Source organism: Calidris pugnax, unplaced genomic scaffold, assembly GCF_001431845.1.
Source record: "Calidris pugnax isolate Ruff unplaced genomic scaffold, ASM143184v1 scaffold95, whole genome shotgun sequence".
Classification (NCBI taxonomy): domain Eukaryota; kingdom Metazoa; phylum Chordata; class Aves; order Charadriiformes; family Scolopacidae; genus Calidris; species Calidris pugnax.
This window is the reverse complement of record NW_015090885.1, coordinates 13488398-13507866: the sequence shown is the minus strand read 5'-3', so window position 1 is coordinate 13507866 and position 19469 is coordinate 13488398. Positions and strand designations below refer to the sequence as shown.

Here is a 19469-nt window from a genome sequence, read left to right as displayed (position 1 = left end):
AAAAGCTAAATGCCTTGCACAGGGTCATAGACTCCCTCGGTCCTGAGCTTTAAATGCTGGAGCACATTTCATTGCCAGTCCCAGAGACATAAAGCATGAGGACAGGTCACTAGAAGAGTAATAAAAATTTGAGAAGAAACCTAAATTTAGATTTTCAGCTTTCTCAGTTTGCACAAGTTGAAATAGAAACCAACTGCTCTTAGAACTTTGCTCCAATATGATCTGAAAGCAAAAATTCACTCTACTCTGGAGACATCCCTATTAGCATTCTGACTCCATCCTGATCTGCAATCCAGAAATTTAACTTCTGTGTAGGATGAACGGGAGAAAAGGAGAGAGGAATGGAAAAACGAGCTGCTGTGGGACTCTGCATGGGCCAGCATTAAGTGAAGACTTGCTGCAATCGTCCTCTGCTACATGACTCTAGAAGCACTGGGTTATTAAAGGGGAAAGCATGTTTGCAACCTGGGAAAGCACCTACAGAAGGAGCTTTCCCAATCTACTGCCTAAGCAGTGTGAAGGAAGAAAAGCAAAGGGTCCTTAACTTAAGTAGTAGCATCAATTGAGATTAATTTCATTCACAACAGCACAGAACACAATTTTCCACTATCCATTTATCCAAAAAAACCCCACAGAAACAAACAAAACCCAAACTACCTATAATCAGCAGATATCTAAGCCCAAACACAAAACTAGAATTCCCAAAGATATCTCCTGATCTGGAGCAGATACAGTCCTCGAATATGGTGAGTTAAGAGTGCTATTCCAGTTCCTCAAGAAGGTTACAGACAGTCCAGTCTTGTAAAAGGAATCAGATCAAGGTACAACAACATTCTCAACATGCATAATTTTGTCTCCACCTCAGAACATTCAGGGTCAGAAGACAGTAAAATGATGGAAGGCATTCTCTCAAGCACAGCTTCTTGAATTTTTGAGAAATCTTTGAAAATATTAAACAAGTTACATTTTTTTTTCCCTTTAACATAGCTGCCACTCAAACAAGATGGCACACCTCTTTATGCAGGTGGCCTTGTCTGCTGACAGAATGAAAAACCTGGAGACTTCATGAATAACAGAAGAAAAATCACTTCAGAGAAACAAGAGAAAAAGCTTTGATACGCTGAATGAAGAAAACAGAAAGAAAGGCAGGTCATCACTATAAGTGAAGTAGCAGGGCAAGCTCCATGCTCAAACATCAGTATTGAGAAGGAATGGAAAGTGTGCTAGGGATAGTCCTACCCTTTATACATTCTTAGCGAGAAACACAAAGTGATACAGAGTTATTGAGCTCTTAATGACACTTTCTTGTGAAACACTGCAATTCCAGTATGCTTAAGTGCTAAAAAACAAACGTGTAAACTTGGTGTGTAAGAAAATTTTCTTCTAAAAATTTGGACAATAATTTAATTCCCAATATTAAAATGAAATATGTGGTAAATCTAAAAATATTTTTAGAAGTGTCATTTCATACAATGATGCATACCTTGCAAAACGCAGACTTTATAATAAAAAGATGAAAATAAATGTCTGAGATAAAGATTCAGATAAAATTGGAGAAAGGTGATAACGCTTTCATTCATATTCAGCATGAATCACGTGTAGAGTCTAGTGAAAAACACCAGTATGCTTAAATTGTGAGTTACAACATTTAGGCACCAATCCTTTGGAGAACACATTACTATTTTATGTCTAAACTAGTAGATGATCTGCAGAAATTTCAAGTGGCATCAATAGATAGCTTATTTCTGATCATAATGGCACTGAAAATGAACTTACGAAACTTTGAGATCCCCCTCAGAGTTTTTTTCTGTCCTGGTCAGGCACTTATAGAAGAAACTGCTAAAAATGTGTACACGGTCAGCAAGATGTTTTGGTGCCTTCTCCAACAACAGGTATCTACCAAAGAAAAAAGGAGGAAATTATTAAATTCCTTTTCTAGAAAGGACCATTACTGATAAAAAGGACAATTATTTTAATGACTTACCATACTCGGGTTATGCTTACTATCAGTTGCCTTCACAGTCACTAACCATGCCAAATTTTTCTCTCTATTTTCAATATGCACATGGGTGGACACCATCAGTGTATATAACAGCCAAGCAATTACTAAGAATGCAGTTATTTTATATCTCAGATTTGTGCTCCACTATTAGTGCTTCTGAATTTATTTTCAGAGTCAGGTTTCTAGCCCTTGCAATTAAGACAGGCTTGAAAGCCTAATCAAATATACGGCTATGGAGCATTACACTCCTGCGTATACAAAAAACATACAACAGTTCAGTACTATAAATTGCCCATTTTACTTTTACAGGTTATGCATGTGAAAGTTAAGCCAAATACTCTAGAAGTACTCATTCGGTATGATTTTAGCGTTGATCATTTTACTATAAACATCAGCTTGAGTGTTTCCTCTGTCATTCTAGAAGGCCAAAGCTTTCATAATTGCAGTCATCCTACACAAGGTCCCTCTAGCTTCATACAATAACTTGGGCAAGAGAGTCATACATGATACAACTTGCAACACAATGAAAACCGAGAATGTGGGAAGTCTAACAAAGTTCAAAAAGCAGAGGGGTTTCTGCAATCATTCCATTAAATTCCTTTATTGAAATCTTTCTTTTCTGGCAAGATAAAGCTACAGCTATTGAGAGGACCAATCTGCATGATTGATTTCTAGTTTAGAGCAAAATTCAAGTGGCTTTGCTGTAAAACCACATCCAAGCACTCCGGTACACATTTCCTTTCCCACTTCTCTAGGCAAGAAGTTTTAACTGACTCCCTATTGCTCACAGTTACCACAGCCATGTTGACAGCCTTCAAAAAAGACAGAATTCTGCTTTGGCTTAAGTCAGCACAGGGAAGATAAACCTCAGCTTTAGAGAATGGTGGCCCACAATGCTGGCTCTGGAAAACTTACTTTTGCAAGCAACTTTAGCAGGATGGAATGAAACAAGTAAGCCAAGCACAACTTCCTCAAGAAGTATTAGCTGTGCTCCCTTGTGCAGGAGCTGTGCATCAGAAGAATTCCTGAGCCCTTGCACAGAATAGCAGAGGATGCTCCACTTCATGCAAACTTAGTAAATAAAGTACCTAGTCCAGGCCCTCTAGTTTGTTCAATTGCTTGCTTAAATCTGCTCAGCACTTTCTATTCTGTGAGGTCACCGTGAGGCTTTTTTCCCCCCAGCTATTCTGTCTGCATTACATCGCACACCTTTAAAGGGACAAGAATGAACCGAAACAAATGAAATTGCTGAAAATACACAAAGGCTTTAAAAGAAGTCTAACTTACAAATTCATCATACTGTTACTTCTAAAATTGTTGGGTCATATGTAGTGACCAGTATTTACAGTAACATTCAAGTCCACAGCAGGTCCCAGAAAGAAGGATCCAATTAAACTGTAGTTACTTACTTAAGATAGAAATCAATGATGACATCATTGAGAAACTCTCCATATTCTAAGCACTCTAGGTCTTCTCTTGTGACTCCCAGCCCTCCTTTTGCAGGTGGGGGTGGATACACAATTAAACTAGAAAACACAAATCACATTATAACAGTGACAAATTGTCTTTGATATGACATTCTTCTTACTATGGCCATTCCACGTGTAGATTTTCTAGAAAACCTGTTCAAAGTGGTAGTTCTCAAAACTGTTAACTAATTCAAGTGTCCTTTACTGTTTCTTCTTCCAATAGTTGTGTTACAAAAGAAATATACACCGTGCTGCACACTGAAATTTTGAGACAAATTTTGAAAAGGAGGTTATTTTTTACCTTCATCTTGGTTTTATATTTTTCATAAAAGTAATTGACAAATGGACATGTAAAATGGGAAGAAATACTAGGGGACATATTCTCAAATAGTATGAATGAACACTACTATTTTCTACTCATTACGGCTCCAATAAGGACTATCACATTTTCAAGCAGGAAACTCGGGTTTACACACCACGCAGCGTATGTACTGTAAGTGATCTGAAACTGTCCAAGTTACTTCTGAAGCTAGTATTTAAAATGTGTTTTTAAAGCTCTAGATTAACAACTATGTGACTTAACTGGAACCAGGAACTGAGCATTACTATTGTCGCAGAAACAAAACCAACTGCTATACTGTCAGTGAAAACAGTGTCAGCAAAAGGCAAGAGTTCTTAAGAGCAATTTACTTCATTAATGTTTGCAGTACTCGAAGCATGAGGACTAACAGCCTAGTGCAGACAGAAAAGAGGCACATCAGCACTCTCATAATACTTGCTGCATTACACAGTGGTATGTTCTCCTTTTCTAACATCTTTTGTTAACCAAGCTCCTGTACTAACTAGTAAATTTTATGACAAACATTATAAATAGACTGAGTGTGACAGAACAGTGAAAAGAACATTGGTTAGATTTAAAAAAGACTCAGCTTGAATTAGCAATAGTTTTGCTGTGATATGGACCTAAATGGACACTCATGGAGGCCATCAGGTCCCTACCCTCCCATTGATGCATCCATGATAGGAGCCTGAATTCAGGTATTCTCTAATTTCTGTGAGATTTTCTGTCCCTGTAACGTATCCATTTTGTCTGTTACCTCTTAGGATGGAAACAGGAATAACTACATTCACACATCACTTTCAAATCAACTGGTAGAATGGTAGTTAAACCAGGGCTTTTATTCCAGCAACTCGTTTATTCAATTTATTTTCACCTCCTCATTTATATGAAATATACTTACTTCTTAACTGCTCCGGTTTCTCTTACTTCTTTCCATTCTTCATTCAGTGCAGAGGACAGAGAGATAGCATAGCAACCACTATTCTGCTTATTTGCAAGGGCATAACTGGGCCTGACCACTTTTGGTTTTGATTCCTACCAGAAAAAATCCAAACAATAATAATAGTAAAAAGCATTAAACAGTTTGATATGTAAAACAGAACACATAAAAGCCAAGCCTGAAGCCCACAGGAGTACCCTACATCACTGAAGAAGAATCTTGCTGGAGAACAGAAGTGTAAACATTAGTATTTAGGTAAATGTGCTGCTGCTCAGACAATAAAAAAGTTACGTCCCTTTTAAAATTATGACAGGTCCTCCATCTGTTCATAACCTCTCTCTAAAAGTCTTTAAGCATTATTCAGCCAACTGATGCAGAATTGTTTTTGGAGAAGAAACAGAACCTGGAAGGAGAGAGACAAGCATCAGACTGTCTTACTATGAGTTGTGTACGCCTCAAAGGTTTGAAAACCTAGTTCTTAACAATTTGCCTAAAAATGATACAGATTTGAACTGGCTTGCTCAATTTTTAAGTTCCCAGTTTCATAGCCAGATTGATCTATTGTCTCTGTGCTTTTTACTGATAGGAACAAACACAGGTAATTTCTGAAGTGACAATAATGTGGAGTTGTTACCCCTCAGAGGGAGATGCACGAACAGCAGCCTTAGGAATCATTTAGCATTTCAAGCTGTGGAACCTCCACAAGAATGTCTAGAGGTGTCTGGAACAATCAAGATACAGAGCTCCTTCTCTGCTCCATCTCTTCACTTCCAGCTCAACTGAAAAACAGCTCCATCACTTATTATTTGATTAAGTCCCAATTTGTTGCCCTAGAGACCACACGGGCAGGATATCCCTGTGGTTCGAGGGACACAGAACCATGAACCTAAAGCTTCAGTATTTGCCACATACTGATGAGGTCTATACACTATCCCTCTACGGACACAATCTGGTTTACTGCAAACCTGGCCCCATTGTCAGAGAGAATAACAAACATGGCTGATTTTTTTTTTTTTGATCTACGGATTAAGAAAGAATGTATTTTCTGCAGCTGGCTGATCTAAAATTTACTAGAATATGTGAATGCCAACAGGTGGTGATGAATTAAGCAACAGCTACTCACTAACCTGAACTGCAGGCTCACAAGCATCTGAGGTATTCTCTTTTGGCATATGTAGCTTTAGTTGATCCTTAATGGAACTCAGAAAAGAGCTCTCATCAGGAGAAAGATCCTTAAATAAGGGTAACGCCTGCTTCAAAGACAAAAACTCAGGGAGATCTGGTGCTCTGTTCTTCTTGCTCACATCTGTAATCAGTTCAGTCAGCCTGTCTTCTTCCCGTTCTGTGAGCGGTTGGGACAATTCAAGAAATACAAATTCACTAGATTTGGCTAGAAAAAAAAGAGAGAATGGATATTATTAACTATTAGGTTTCATGATAAAAACTTGTCTGCCCACTCACAAAGGAGTACAGAGAAACAAAAGCAGAAGGGGAAGTCCAAATAATATCCTGCCAGGTTCATCACAGTGGCCATCAGCCCACCAAAGGCTCAGCTTCACAAGTCCAGAGCAGCACAGGGGCAGCCAGAAACCCACATTAAGGACTGGGAGGAAGGGACACCTACTCTGGGCCCTTCCCAGGGCTCTCCCAGGAAAACCTCAGCCCCAGGGTCCAGACCTGAAACCCAATCACGATGAGTCAAGGCCAAGGGCATAAAAACACCAGTCACATCTAAATACTTTGCTGATCATTAAACTCATCTGGCCATGCCCTGTGCATTGATCAGCACAGTCCATCCTGTCTTCTTATAAAACACCTTTCTAACTCTCTCCTGGGTGAGAGACTCTCTAATCGATGTGTGTGTATGGGAGTCTGAGTGCAGCAACTGGAGTGAGTGCCTGTGTGCAAGTGAGCATGTAATTGCTACCAAAGATCAAGCCAAACAAGGTAAGCAGGTGAAGTGCCCTGGGACCCAGGGGGGTGAGCAGCACATCTTTGGCTCTGAGACCGCCTGTGCATCTCTAAGGATGAGAGTGCAGGGGGGTCAGCAATCGGGACCAAGCAAGTCCTGGCCAGCTGTGTGCCTGAGTGCGCATGATGGTCTGTACCGGCAACTGGCAGTGGCCTCGGTGGCTTGTATGTCCAGGTGCCAGCAACTGGGCAGACTGAATACCTGAGCCCAGCTGACAGAGGGATCCACCTTGTACATATGTGTGTATGTATGTATAAGTGTGTGTGGTTTTATATATATATATGCATACACACACACACACATCTGTATTTTCTCACTAGTGGGCCTCTATCCTGCTCAGCCAGAGGGGAGCAGGATAAGGCTGTTGGTGCTGTCTGTGTTCCTGTGAGCACACGTGTGTCTGTTATCTGTGTGGCTAGCTATGTATATATGTCGTGTACGTGTGTGCTCTACCTATTGGGACTACAACTTCAGCCTTGATACTGGTTGGACCTGGAGACACGGAGCTGCAGCAGCCTCACCCCTCTCAAGCTGTCAGATATGTCATAGAATCATAGAATGGTTTGGGTTGGAAGGGACCTTAAAGATCATCAAGTTCCAACCCCCCTGCCATGGGCAGGGACACCTCCCACTAGAGCAGGTTGCTCAAGGCCACATCCAGCCTGGCCTTGAACACCTCCAGGGATGGGGCATCCACAACTTCCCTGGGCAACCTGTTCCAGTGTCTCACCACCCTCATAGTAAAAAATTTCTTCCTGAGATCTAATCTGAATCTTTTTTCTTCCAATTTAAAACCGTTTCCCCTTGTCCTATCATTACACCTCCTGGCAAAGAGTCCCTCCCCAGCTCTTCTATAGGCACCCTTTAGATATTGAAAGGCCGCTATAAGGTCTCCCCAGAGCCTTCTCTTCTTCATCTAATGTTAACACACTAAGAAGGCAGAGCAGAATCATAGCAACCATTTCCACAATCTGTAAAACCACCACTGTTTTGTTACAAGTCGTATCTACATACATTTCAAAATATTTACATTACTACTTATTTAAAAGGCATAAAACATTCAAGCATAACAACAACTCTGGAAGCTTTCTCCTACAACAAGAATGCAATGAAGATAAATAAACTGAAGATTAAAAAGTTCCTCACAGCTTCATACTCAGATTCCACTCATTTCATTGGGAGCTGCGTCTATAGAGCTACCAGTAACTCTGACAAACTTGTATCAAGTAAAGTTAACTCCCTGCTAAAATTTCACTCAGTATCTCACTTCAAACTACTCATGCTCCTTATGTAAAGTTAACATTACTTATAATTTTTCTTCATACAGGTGCTGATAGCACAGGGTAAACATATCGTTAAATTTCACACAGGCAACTCTGACATCATTGTTTTGTTAGATGTTATTTTGTAATGCTTTTGCTAATGTCAAAGCCTTGTATGATTGTGCCACGCTGAATATTTGAGCAAAAGTTATATCCGTTTTTACAGAGCTTCACGCTCAAAAAACCAGCCCATGAGGCCCTATAGACTAATAGCCCATTTGGCCTTCAGTGGAAATTTTCTCCAGTAATAATGCAATAGCCCAAAGCATCTTGTCAAAGATCAAATCAACCTTTATCTGTCAAGCCTTTCAACTAGCATACACATTACTCAAGAGTAAGGACACTTAAAACATCCCATTTCTTTTAAAGGGAGAGATACTTTACACACAAGCCTAGTTTTAGAAGGCCTCCTCACACAGATCACAATTGAACTGTTACAAGTTCTTTTTGCTAAGTAGTAGTGGCCTTGAATCACATTACATTAGATTTTGCTTCCAAACACAAGTATAGGGAGACATTTTAAAAAAGCAAAACTGACCAATGTATCTTTAAGAAGCTATAGGCATACCATATATTAGACCTTTTCACTGAATTTAATGAAAAGAGATTACTCACATGGCTTGCTGATAACTAACTTTCCTAACTGGGTTTCAATCCTTTCCATATAATCCACAGACAACCAAAGGAAAATGATTGCTTTTGAAGAACAGCCACCATCACTTCTCCAGAAACCAAACCTTCTCAGATCCAGAGTATCCACTGTCAGCTCAATATTCTTATTAAGAGCCACTGTAGAAAAAACAAAAAACAAAAAACCAACATCTTTCACAGCCATGTGTAATGATAAAGTCATACACATTATAGTAATTACATAGTAAGATGTATGTATGATCATACTGTACTTGTAGATTTTATTCTTGGCATTACATAAAATACGTTGAGAATTTAATACTTAAATCAGCTATAGCAAACTATGTAAAACAAAGTTACCAAACTGTAACACCAAAAGTTAAACATCTAAATGCAGGATTCTTCAGGAAAAAAAATTGTATTTTTTCTCTGAATAACCACAGTTAATACCTACAAATATAGAAAAAAATACTGCAAATCATGAACTCCTATTTGCTTTTAGTCAATCCAATTCAGAACTGCCCACAAGCCCTCTCCTATGAGAGGCAGAGACATACATCTTCAGAAAGTACACTGTATGCAAATCTAGAGCTATGTTCGTCTTAGCTTTAGTCAACTCATTTGTTTTTCTTTAATAAACCTAGGGATCTAAAACCCTAATCTGAAAAGATTAATGTTTCACCTCAAAAATATGCATAATCATAATTACTACAGTTCAGCATTTAACATATACAGGAATGTGGGAGGGAAGGCCACTGCAAGCACAAGTTCACCTTCTAAAGCGTAAGAAGGTGCTAAGTTATTAATGCTTACACTGTAGAAATTGATACTTTTATTTATTTAAAAATGTGATCTTAAAAAATAATGAATGTCTTTGTGAAAGCAAGTAAGATTATAAATTATTCATAATATAAAACATACTGAGTATTTTAATGCAATACTTTAAAGATATAGTTAAGAGAAAGGGAATGAAAAAGACTCTCTTACCTTGAAATGGGATCGTAATATACTTGGTTGTAAACTGAAATAAGATTACAAAAACATAAATTAATTTGCTTTTTACAAATTGATTAAAACAAAGTAAAAATTTTAATTATCTGCACATTTCCCTTTGCTTATAGTCAAATAACCTGAAAATAATATCATAGATTCATTTAGGTTGGAAAAGACCCTTAAGATCATCAAGTCCAGCCATTAACCTAGCACTGCCGAGTCCAATCTGTTTAATTTGAGACTTATTATTGCCTATTTCATGTAAAACTACACGCCTAAATACACGTTGCAAAATCTAATTGAGAGCACATTGACTTCCACAGATGCTCAGCATTAAGAAATAAGCAGAAAGTTGCAGAGCTGCCTACAGACCCCTTAAGAAGCAAGCAACTGAAGAACACTTGGGACAAAAGGAGCTCATTTGCAAGCCCCCATGTAAGCCCCCCACCCATGATAAAGACTGTCAGCTGCACTATTTGAATTAAGGACATTATATAAACAGTCAAACACTGGAGTGTTACTTTGCTATTTACATTAGATTTTGAATTAAAGGTGTTTAAAGTTTCCACTTACGCAGCTGCAATGTTAAGATGACACAGCTACATAAAGAATGCTTTATTGTCACTTTGGCAGAAGGCTGTCATATACATTGCACGAAGATGTTTCTCTTACGTTACCACAGTAAGCACAAAGTTGTTTCTTCCAAGAAAAAATTTCACTTTTCACCTAAAAGCATTGATTCTAAACATATTTCAACTCATTCCTCAAATGGTTTTGGCATATTAATTTAAGAAATTTCCATGAAGTGTTTCCATTACTGCATGAGAACTGCTGCACAAAACTGCTGTTTTGTGAAAAGCTGAAATTATTATTACAATTCAAGATTTCAAAATGTCTTACTGCAGGCAAAAAAAAAAAAAAAAAAGGGTTCAAATATTTATTTTTTAATTGCAATACACAGAATAAGTCTGGTCAAAGACCTTTTGAAACTACTGCAGCTGGTACTCCATGTGAAGTACACCTTCACTTATGTTTCTGCGTCCTGTGAGAGTAGGATGTTGCTTATGTGCTAATGCTTTTAGTGTTGGTTTTATGCTCTTTAAAGCTACAAAACAAGCAATGTTCTGTTTAAAAGGAAAGATTGGAGCATAGTATCTGAACTCTGGTCACTATGGATTACTTTATTCTAATATACGTACTATTTCTGAGAAAAGTAATTGGTGTTTATTTCAAGTGACATGACAGAATCACAGAATGATATGGGGTTGGAAGGGACCTCTGGATATCATCTAGTCCAACCCCCCTGCCAAAGCAAGTCCACCTAGAGCAGGTTGCACAGGAACATGTCCACGCGGGTTTTGAACGTCTCCGGAGATGAAGACTCGACTCCACCACCTCTCTGGGCAGCCTGTTCCCCTGCTCTGCCACCCTCAAAATAAAGAAGTTCCTCCTCGTTTAGATGGAACTTTTTATGTTCAAGTTTGTGCCCCTTACCTCTTGTCCTGTCACTGGGCACCACTGAAAACAGACTGGCCCCTTCCTCTTGACAACCACCCTTTAAGTGTTTCTTGGTGTCGATCAGAATAGTGGCTATGTTAATTCAGAAGGCATTTATTTAAGCGTTTAGAGGTGTTGATCCGAATAATGGCTACGTTAATTCTAACACAGCCATTATTTTCTGTTAGAACTCAGAAAAGCTTCCTTGGTATGATTTCTGTTCCAGTATAGCATTTATACAGCCCCTTTAGCTCTGAAAACTGGGGTCACAGAAAATCCCAGTCAGCTTTTCTACTGACAGCAGTCCAGACATACAAGGTAATGGACTACACACTCAATTGTTTAACCAAAGCAATTTGACGCAACAATAATCAAAACTCAGTGCTTCCATACTAAGTACCACTAGCTTTGCTTAACTAGAATTTTAATTTTTAAATATTTTCAAAATATCACCCCAATGGAACAACTTACCCTAGCAGGACCTGTTGATACCCATTTAAATTTCCCAATGTATAGACTATCAAATTCAACATCCAATGCTGGGTTCATCTGTTTTCTAGGTGAAAAAAAAAAAAAAAGTGTTCAAATATTTATTTTTTAATTGCAATACACAGAATAAGTCTGGTCAAAGACCTTTTGAAACTACTGCAGCTGGTACTCCATGTGAAGTACACCTTCACTTATGTTTCTGCGTCCTGTGAGAGTAGGATGTTGCTTATGTGCTAATGCTTTTAGTGTTGGTTTTATGCTCTTTAAAGCTACAAAACAAGCAATGTTCTGTTTAAAAGGAAAGATTGGAGCATAGTATCTGAACTCTGGTCACTATGGATTACTTTATTCTAATATACGTACTATTTCTGAGAAAAGTAATTGGTGTTTATTTCAAGTGACATGACAGAATCACAGAATGATATGGGGTTGGAAGGGACCTCTGGATATCATCTAGTCCAACCCCCCTGCCAAAGCAAGTCCACCTAGAGCAGGTTGCACAGGAACATGTCCACGCGGGTTTTGAACGTCTCCGGAGATGAAGACTCGACTCCACCACCTCTCTGGGCAGCCTGTTCCCCTGCTCTGCCACCCTCAAAATAAAGAAGTTCCTCCTCGTTTAGATGGAACTTTTTATGTTCAAGTTTGTGCCCCTTACCTCTTGTCCTGTCACTGGGCACCACTGAAAACAGACTGGCCCCTTCCTCTTGACAACCACCCTTTAAGTGTTTCTTGGTGTCGATCAGAATAGTGGCTATGTTAATTCAGAAGGCATTTATTTAAGCGTTTAGAGGTGTTGATCCGAATAATGGCTACGTTAATTCTAACACAGCCATTATTTTCTGTTAGAACTCAGAAAAGCTTCCTTGGTATGATTTCTGTTCCAGTATAGCATTTATACAGCCCCTTTAGCTCTGAAAACTGGGGTCACAGAAAATCCCAGTCAGCTTTTCTACTGACAGCAGTCCAGACATACAAGGTAATGGACTACACACTCAATTGTTTAACCAAAGCAATTTGACGCAACAATAATCAAAACTCAGTGCTTCCATACTAAGTACCACTAGCTTTGCTTAACTAGAATTTTAATTTTTAAATATTTTCAAAATATCACCCCAATGGAACAACTTACCCTAGCAGGACCTGTTGATACCCATTTAAATTTCCCAATGTATAGACTATCAAATTCAACATCCAATGCTGGGTTCATCTGTTTTCTAGGTGTGCTTCCAGAAGGTAAGCTGATAGAACATATGTCTTCAATTGACTCTGTTAAAGACTGGGAAAAAAATTACATTTCAATGAGGTACTTCACTTCTGTAACCTTAGGAATTTTCTCTTTAAGTTTGTAAGAATTAGTCCCAAAGTCAACTTCCATATAAGAATTCCATATTAAAAAGCTGTAAATGTTATTACAATCATTACTGACAATGTCCTAACAGTATCTTACTCCACCTCTAAAGTTTCCATTGCCAAGACATAACCTGTGCTCTTTACTAATCTAGAGTCAGGTAAAAACTGAAACAACAGACAACAAAAGATACCCTTCTTTTGATAGCAAAGGTACAGAATCCAATTCAATGCTTATGATCAAAACAACACATCTGTGAGAAGAGGCAGCTCTGCCTCTTCTGGCTTGTTTCAGGATTATAGAGATAATGTAAATCCAGGTCAAAGCAAGCTGAACAAGGCTAATCAAGTCCAAAACGGGGCAACAACCTGTCTGGATAGCTTCAGATTCAAATTACACTGCTAGCCACACAGAAAAGGGAACTTTACCCTATCTCTGTCTTCTATCAGCCAGGATCCTTGAACTGAATTACAAGAAATGACCGGATGACAAGAAGAAACTACTGACTTGAACTACAATAAATATAAAAAACATCGTGTGAAAAAAAACTTTTTACACATGTATCTTCATCAAGTTCACCTCTAGCTCAGATCACTACTTGATCCTTCCTGTTTTGTAATATTAAACATTTCCAAATGTGTAAATTCAAAATATATCGTATGTTGCAAAAATACTCAAGCTTCAGAGCCAGAGATCTTCTCTGAAGAATGTCCTGAATTCTCTCTGTGAAATATATTACTGCAACTAGTGCTGACTGCTGGAACTAGACATATCTGCTCCAAACATTTCGCTTTTTTTCTAACATGCAAGAAAAAATAAACATTGGAGAAATAAATTAAAGGGATGGCATAACAATACATAGGCCAAAAACTGGACTACCTGCTCTGTGGGACTTTCCACATTGTCTTCCAAGTGCTTTGCTGAGGAACAGAAGTCAGACTGTTGGTCTGTTTCTTTATTTTCAGTGATATCATCCTGCAGGAGCTCTGTGCATTTTGGTTCAGAAGATCCATCTTCGTCATCACTGGAAAGGACAACTAAAGAGGAAAAAATAAGTATATATATATATACTACAAGATGCAGACTTGAGAATATTTCTTTCATTGTGGATTTCAGATGAGCAATGAATTCTCTCTTGCAGTATGTAATATCAAAGTACTGCGTAATATCAAAGGTCTGCGTGCATGAAAATCTATTCAACAAGTACTGCTTTGTATATTTATTAACACTTTTTACCCAAGATCCTCAAAATTATTTGACTATTAAAAATAAACAGGCCAAAACATAGCTGCTTCAAAGAGAGAATATTTCAAATACAAGCTTGATTTTCGATAGCCACAAAGTCAGCTGCAGAATAAGGACCGGAATTTTAAAATCCTGCTCTCTATCCTGTTTCTCAAGTACAAGACCCTCTACACTCCAGTAGAGGATGTTGGCACTAGGCACTATTTCCTAACCTGCACAAGGCATTACAAACAACACGATCTCTGTCTTTAATCTTTTGTTCCATATGTTTCAATTAGGCAGTCAAGCCATCAGTTCTCCTAGTACCTAAGTGTTCCAGTAATAACTGTCAGCAGCACAGACACAGTACATACTTGGGTCAACTGAAACAAGGTGCCGATTACCCCTGCAGATTCTGTTCCGCAGCTTGCTCAGATACTGTGACGTGTCCATCTTTAATTTCCTGATGGTACTAACTCGTGGTGAAACCACATCCTCACTGGTGGCAGACAGCTGTTTCTCTGACAAACTTCTGGGAGGAGACTCTGAGCCAGGTTCCTCTGTGCAGCTGTGAGCAGGCTTTAAGTGGCTGTGGGTGGAAGTGTCTTTATAGTCTCTCTCTAATGGCTGCAGAATACAGTCCGGCACCGGAATTGTATTAGATCTGTGACTTTGTCCATCCTCACAGGGTGTTCTGTGGCCAGGAATCTGAGATGAACTCAATCTTTCCTCTTTCTAGAAAACAGGAATCAGAAACAGGATACATGTTAATTTCTTGATATATGATGGTTCAGATCAGTGATCACTGAAACTTAGCTGTGTGCTAGACAAAATAATTACAGCTTAATGCAGCCGCATTTAATGCTGAAGTCAGGGTAATTTCTCGCTCCTTATATTCCACAGGTATGAGGGGTCACCTTTTCAAAGTCTACTGTGACCCCCGTTCAAACTGAACAAGATGCTATTTCTGATTTTTTAGCACCTCTCTCACTCTCTGACACTGAAAGACCAAGCACCAGTGATGTTCATTACTTTACAAATGTGTGTCTTGGTCAAAATGGTGAACAGGACTCAGCAACTACCTACTTCTGTGGAGTTGTAGTCAAGAAGTTACAGAAATGCCTTTATTATATACAAAGCCTCAAATCAAGTTTGCACTTGACTGACTGGTTGCCTCAGAATAAAACCTTAGGGAAGGGTACAATAGACTAAAGAGGAGGGAGAAAGATAACATCTGCAAGATTTCAATAACCCCAAAATACTTTGTAATTTTTGCACTGAAGTATCTAATTAGATCTACAGCATCTGTGAAAGAAGCTTCACTTAAGTAGCTAGATGCCTTATTTCCAAAATCGTTTTACTTGATGCTCATGTCTGAAGGAAATACTCTCATTCAGCTCTCACAACCTTTCTGTTACAAGCAGCATATTCTGATGTTGTGGACAGGAGTACATATACTTACTCTTCTTGATGCACCACTGAACTACTTTCGCACAACAGGTATAACAGTATCCCTAGATACTCTACTTATTAGCATAATTCTTTAATTTTGGATGTTGCTACTGCTGCTACTGAAGTATGTGTGCACCTTCTACTCTGCACTGGTGAGGCCACAACTAGAATACTGCATCCAGTTCTGGGCTCCCCAGTTCAAGAGAGACAGGGAACTATTGGAAAGAGTCCAGCGAAGGGCAACAAAGATGAATGAGGGACTGGAGCATCTCCCTTACGAGGAAAGGCTGAGAGAGCTGGGAGTCTTTAGGATGGAGAAGAGAAGGCTGAGGGGAGACCTTATTAATGCTTATCAGTATCTAAAGGGCGGTTTGAGGGAAGATGGAGCCAGACTCTTTTGACTGGTTCCCAGTGACAGAACGAGGGGCAAAAGGCACAACCTGGAACATGGAAGTTCCATTCAAATATGAGGAAGAACTTCTTTACGGAGAGGGTGACAGAGCCCTGGAACAGGCTGCCTAGGGGGATCGTGGAGTCCCCTTCTCTGGAGATCTTCAAGACCTGCCTGGGTGCAGTCCTGAGTAATGTGCTCTAGGCAATCGTAGTGTGGCAGGGGAGTTGGACTAGATCATCTCTAGAAGGTTCCTTCCAACTCCAACAATTCCATGATTCCGTGTGTACACAAACACATGCATTAAAATTAAGTGCAACTTACAGACAGTAGAAGTGATTTTTCTGGAACGTGTGCATTACAGTCATCAGAAATATGGCCACTAGATCTTCTTTTCCTTTTCTCAGAACCAAAAGAGCCCAATTCCTTCTGACTGAGAGTGGTGCTGTTCATGTTTCTGCTCCTCTTTTCCAGTTCATCATAGTTCTTGTTTTCTGTGTCAGGAAAAACAAAGTGATTTAATTGGTTATCCTTAAAAACCTTGCATTTCTTCATATCTGTTATGTCTTAAATAAAATGCATGGAAGTAGATACCTTCCACAATAGTTCTTTCCTTTTTTAAATTGTGCACGGCTGCCAAAAAAAGATTATTATTGCACAATTAGTTGAGATAAGGGTATAACCAAATGCATAGTTCCCTTCCAAGTAAAAATTAGCACTCCATACTTCACAACCTTTCTTTTATCTTCTGCCGGATGCTATATTCTCCATTTCCTGTTCTAATCTGCAAATATTATTAACCAATATTAAAAAAGATAGTATGTTCTTCCTGGAGTCTCAGCATAGAGCTTATAATTTCTCAGCAGTAAATACAAATATTTTCATGTAGCATAAACATTCTAGCAGCGTTCACAAACCATTTGAGCATTCTTAATGTATTACATTCTTGAGTATAAAAGACTTTTTCTAAGATCAGGATTATAATGGTACAATGATGCTTCCCTCAGTTTACTTTTTCTTCCACAGATCTGATTAACCACAGCTTTATTCCTATTTAATGCTAAAATACATCAAATAGCTGTTTTTATCTGTAAAAAACTGCATTTTGAGGAAATACATACACTGCGTGCAACACCTATTTTACTTCGGAGCTTGCCTAACACTGCTAGACTAGAAAAAGAAAATTTCCCAATACTCCAAAATTCATATTTAAATGCTCACTACAGACCTTTCTTCTCCAGCTTCCGTCTCCTAGAAGTGAAGACATTTTTTTCTGGTTCCTTCGAAGCCTTGGTCAATTTACACAGATCATCATCTGTCTTTCTTAGGCAATGCTCAGACCTGTAAAAAATATTAACTATGACTTATCTTTAATTTTGAGAGAATACTGAATAAAAATCCCAACAGTAACAAAAGTTGGTTAGACCACAAACTTCTGCCTCTCTTGTAAGCATGGGGAGCTTGGCAAATGAAACATTAATTCAGTTTCCGTTATGGAAATACAGATACTCTGGCATTATTAATGAAACAGATACTTCTAAAAGGTGGAAAGAATGAAACTCTGACATGCTTGACATCAGACACTGAAATATTATTTTGCTGTAAAGCATGACTGTAACAAGAACACAAAACAAGAAAACAGAAGAGAGAACAATGGTCAGTTGAGTGTATCCTTGCCTTTGTCATGAATGTGGTAGGAATGAGGCAATGTAGGATATTTTTAATTTAGAACTGCTAATAGAATCCACCAAGTAAGTTCCTGCAATGAGAAAAGACTTAAAACAGAAATTCCTACTCAAAAGGGCTTGAAACAGTAACTTTGAAAGAGGTGTGGGGGAAAGGACATGAATGAGGAAGAAACAGAAAATAAACAGAAGAAGATTACAATACAAGAAAATAGGCAAACAGGTATTCAGCTGAGTTTGTAGTTTCATTCTAAGAAGGACATGCAAGAAAGTAATTAGGTTGCTTTTTTAAAATTTTCTTAGCTTTTTTATAAATAGGAGAATATATTCAGGAGGTACAGATAGACAAGACAGCAGTATGACACTCACATTTGAAGTCTACTCTTGTAAACATACTCTCAACTTCTCTGGAGGCTAGTTACAGCTGACAAAAGTCTACGTGACTGTATTTTGGTTTCTCATGTATGCACTATGATAACATTCAGTTAGATGTTCATGTGGTATTTTCTCACATGAACTTAATTACATTCAGTATGCAAGACTTCTCTTGTGAAAATTTATCAGGGCTACAAGATAAAATAAACTAACCTTAGCGACTTCTGTTTCTTTTTCTGTGAGAGTTGGAAAATAAAAAAGAAAATAAACAAGATTTCATAGATAAAGCAATGCAGTGCTGCTCTAGAAATCTGTTCCATTCCTCCTTTTGTCACCTCACTTAATCCAAAGGGATTTTGCATTCATTGTTTCATAATGTGCTTAACTCAGAATGTTGCAGTCTCCAATTTGCAAAGAGCTAAGCGATCATCATAATGACTGCTATCACTGGCAGCTGAGCCTGGACCCATAACGAACAGCAATGATGGAAAAGAACATTTCTTGACTTCTCTAACTAGACAGCTAAAACTGTTGGACACTTCCTGAACAGGCATCTATTCTTCAGTTCCACATCTGTAGATTGGAGTATCACTGCCCTTTGGGAATACTGTAAAGAGAAATAAAGATTTCCAGAGTGCTCTGATACAACAGTGATGAACACTATATAAGCACCATGGAGAAATTACTGATTATCTTTCCATTCAAAGAATCAAGAATAGGACAGAAAAAGTGTTTGGTAAGCACTATTATTCATTCTGCACATTGAACAAAACAGAATCTTCCATAGATAAGGCAGCTCTAGTTCTGGGATAACCTCGCTACAGAAAACTTGATTTTGGAATCCACATCTCTTTCTCAACTTAAATGTTTGCATGCATAACAGCTATATAGATTTGACTGCTTTAAAAGAGCATACTAAACCATTAAGTGGTTTTTAGCTTTTGTTTTACATCAACATGACAATTGGTATTTCAGCAACAGGAAACATTTCAACAGGAATACTTCAGCTAATAGACTTTCCTAAACACATTTTTCTATACACAAATTCTGCACATTTTATTTTCACTTCCACTCTTCGCTGATAAGCCTGTTTAAAATGCACTTCTTAGATATATGCATAAGGTAAGAAGCTTTGGCAGTATATACTGAAGTGTTCTCAACAACCATGAAAAACAAGAACAAAACACACTTTAAAAATTTGTTTCTTTACATTTAAGACCTACCTCAAATTCATTAATTATACCGATAGATCAGTGGTGACTTAAGCAAATGCATTTTATGATGGGTTGCAGTGCACAAGCAATAAAAAAATCCACCAATTCTTAACACGAAAAGCC

The 19469-nt window shown here is 38.3% G+C and overlaps 1 protein-coding gene across 7 annotated transcripts in view; it reads right to left on the bottom strand.

The window, feature by feature from the left end:
* SENP7 (SUMO1/sentrin specific peptidase 7) overlaps nucleotides 1-19469 on the bottom strand; it is a 46982-nt gene that overhangs the window by 9325 nt on the left and 18188 nt on the right. For 5 of the 7 annotated variants that reach the window (XM_014947355.1, XM_014947362.1, XM_014947360.1 and 2 more), the window contains 12 exons: nucleotides 17301-17413; nucleotides 16397-16566; nucleotides 14604-14964; nucleotides 13885-14042; nucleotides 12865-12933; nucleotides 11637-11714; nucleotides 9663-9696; nucleotides 8661-8834; nucleotides 5879-6141; nucleotides 4713-4846; nucleotides 3412-3528; nucleotides 1777-1896 (listed from right to left, as the gene is read on the bottom strand). In XM_014947355.1, coding sequence (XP_014802841.1) covers nucleotides 1777-1896; nucleotides 3412-3528; nucleotides 4713-4846; nucleotides 5879-6141; nucleotides 8661-8834; nucleotides 9663-9696; nucleotides 11637-11714; nucleotides 12865-12933; nucleotides 13885-14042; nucleotides 14604-14964; nucleotides 16397-16566; nucleotides 17301-17413 — 1791 coding nt within the window. Of the gene's footprint in view, nucleotides 1-1776; nucleotides 1897-3411; nucleotides 3529-4712; nucleotides 4847-5878; nucleotides 6142-8660; nucleotides 8835-9662; nucleotides 9697-11636; nucleotides 11715-12786; nucleotides 12934-13884; nucleotides 14043-14603; nucleotides 14965-16396; nucleotides 16567-17300; nucleotides 17414-19469 lie in introns of all 7 variants that reach the window. The other 2 variants (XM_014947359.1, XM_014947357.1) reach the window with 2 other exon arrangements.